This window comes from Pteropus vampyrus, unplaced genomic scaffold (assembly GCF_000151845.1).
Source record: "Pteropus vampyrus isolate Shadow unplaced genomic scaffold, Pvam_2.0 Scaffold7, whole genome shotgun sequence".
Taxonomy (NCBI): Eukaryota; Metazoa; Chordata; class Mammalia; order Chiroptera; family Pteropodidae; genus Pteropus; species Pteropus vampyrus.
In genome coordinates this window covers 12,981,641-12,983,916 of record NW_011888788.1, presented here as the reverse complement: position 1 = coordinate 12,983,916, position 2,276 = coordinate 12,981,641, and the positions used below count along the sequence as shown (strand labels likewise).

The following is a 2,276-nucleotide window of genomic DNA, read 5'->3' as shown; positions in this document are numbered from 1 at the left end:
CCCTCAGCCTGGGAGGAGCAGGGGGCAGGCCGCTGTGGCTGAACCCGCTGGCCCCTGAAGACTATTATCCCTGCCATTTCTATGAGTACGGAAAGGCTTCTGGGTATCAGAGCCTTGGTGGAAAAGCAAAACACGTGTTTCTCAGTCTCTCCTTTGGAGAATTCTTCAAGGGCTCTGTAGTTATTGGAGAGGCGGAGAAAAGGAGGATATTAGAAGAGGCGAACAAGGATCTGTGTGGGGCGGGCCCTTTAAGGAAGCAGAAGGGACAGCCAGGCAGACAGCTCCGCATGTGCCTGCAGTGGAAAGCAGGACATAGGAAAAGGGGAAGCATTTCCTTAGACTGCAGACAGACTGCGGAGGTTGAATCTACAACTCAGGTGTTTCTTTATTGTCATATTTACAGGAGTGGATTCTCATCTCTTGGAATAGAACTTTGGATTAATTTCTGTCATGTCTCTCTGGGGGTGCATTGGCTGGATTGTGTCAATGATTCATTTAGCATATTTTTTTTAATTAATAAAGATGCTCAGCCCTGTGTATACTCTTCTTGATTTTGTTTCCTGATGCCCCAAACACTGAACATGTAGGAAATCTTCGTTCTGTTTTTGCAGTGTAGACCACACACCTTCTAGGATGAATGACCCAGAATGTTAACCCCCAAAGACTTCTACTTGTTAACCATCTTTTCACCATTTAAGTCCATGTTCTCCTAAATATGATCTCTTCAGTTACTAAAATAACCCTTTTTTATACTTAGATCTGCAGGTTACAGAAGTATGGCTTAGTAAGGGTTTGGATAATTTTAAGTGAACACGCCAGCACTTGAATAGTGTACTTCCTGGGGTTAAAATAAAGTGATCACTTACATTTAAAGGGTTTGTAGGTTTCAACAGGGAAGCAATGTGACTTGCTGGATCAGAAGTCAAAGCATGTGGTTCTAGCCTAACGCCAATAGCATGACTTTCTGTTACTACTTCTAACTTGTCAAAAGAAACTAAATGCTGTACATAGTGTTGTGGGGCAAAGTTGGTGTTCAGTGCTCATAAGCACAGAAATAATAAAAAAGATGATGTTCTTGCTTTCATATAGCTATGGTTGCAATGTGAGTTACTGCACTATTTGGCATTTTGCCATCAGTTTTATCCAGCAAAACTCAAATGTCTCATTTCTACCCTTCAATTCAATGCCCTTAGCTAGACTTGATTTTAAATCTCGCCAAGACTCTCTCTTCTTTGCCCCTCCCTGTACCTTTTTCTTGGCAATCTGTTTTTTCAGGCCTCAAGTTTCCTTCTGTTCTTCTCACAAAGCCACAGGCTTTTCCCGTTGTCAGACCCCATGCCTTGTCTGTTTGTCTTTGATCTGAGCTATGCCTCCGATGAGGTTGGCAGTTCTAGCGTGCATGCATGCACATTTTCCCATGCGAGTGTCTATATGCATGCATGTGTGTGTGTATGTGTGTGTGCATGCGCCTAATAATAAGGGATGCCAGAACACTTAAGGTGCAAGTGTTTCCCAAAATAGTTTGGCTTGTACTTACGTAGTTTGAGGCCAGGTCCGGGTGGAGATAGTCAATCCCTGTGAAAAGACAACAGCAAAGGAACGAAAGGTCAATACCTGCCACTGTCCTCAAGAAAGCTGGTCAGGAAAGCACCCTCCTTATGTACTGCTACCAGGAGATTTAGATGGGGGTGAGTAACTGTACCTGAGGCCCCAGCCTTGCATTTCTGTTCCTGAGTAAGGGTGGGCTGCACTGCCCAAATGGAGAGACAGCTGCCACCAAATGCATCAGAGGAGTGAAGCCAATTAGATTTGAGGCCCCAGAGGATAACACTTTTGCCATAAATGTCAGCATTAAGGGGTTTAGTGGCTGCAGGATGGATAGCTCATCGGGGCAGTGACCTAAGAGATTTGTGGAAATCCTGACATTTCTAAAACATCAAGTGGCGTTTCTTCTGAAATGAAACTGACCCTGGGGAGGGAAAACAATTATTATTTAACAGGGCCTGAACAGCAATGGATTAGGAGAGGGTTCTCTGGCATGGAAATAAGAACACGGCTGGGCAAGAAAAACAATTAGGCGAAGGGCGAATGGTCTCCTGCAAGGAGTCCTGAGTAGGAGCTTTTGCTTGTCTTTCCAGAAAGTGGCTTTCCAGGAAGCCCAAGACCTTGAGTCTCCAAGCAGGGATGCTGTGCTTTCTCTTGGATGTGGATGACCTTGTTGCACAATTTTTGTTCCAAAGGCAGAACTATGGTCCATGTGGGCCTCAGAAAGGATC

The 2,276-nt window shown here is 44.6% G+C and overlaps 1 protein-coding gene across 1 annotated transcript in view; it reads right to left on the bottom strand.

Annotated features, from left to right (window-relative positions):
• Window positions 1-2,276, bottom strand: part of PCSK2 (proprotein convertase subtilisin/kexin type 2) — a 258,735-nt gene that overhangs the window by 111,564 nt on the left and 144,895 nt on the right. The window contains exon 5 of the mRNA XM_011371282.1: window positions 1,538-1,575. Within this exon, the coding sequence (XP_011369584.1) occupies window positions 1,538-1,575 (38 nt within the window). The remainder of the gene's footprint in view (window positions 1-1,537; window positions 1,576-2,276) is intronic.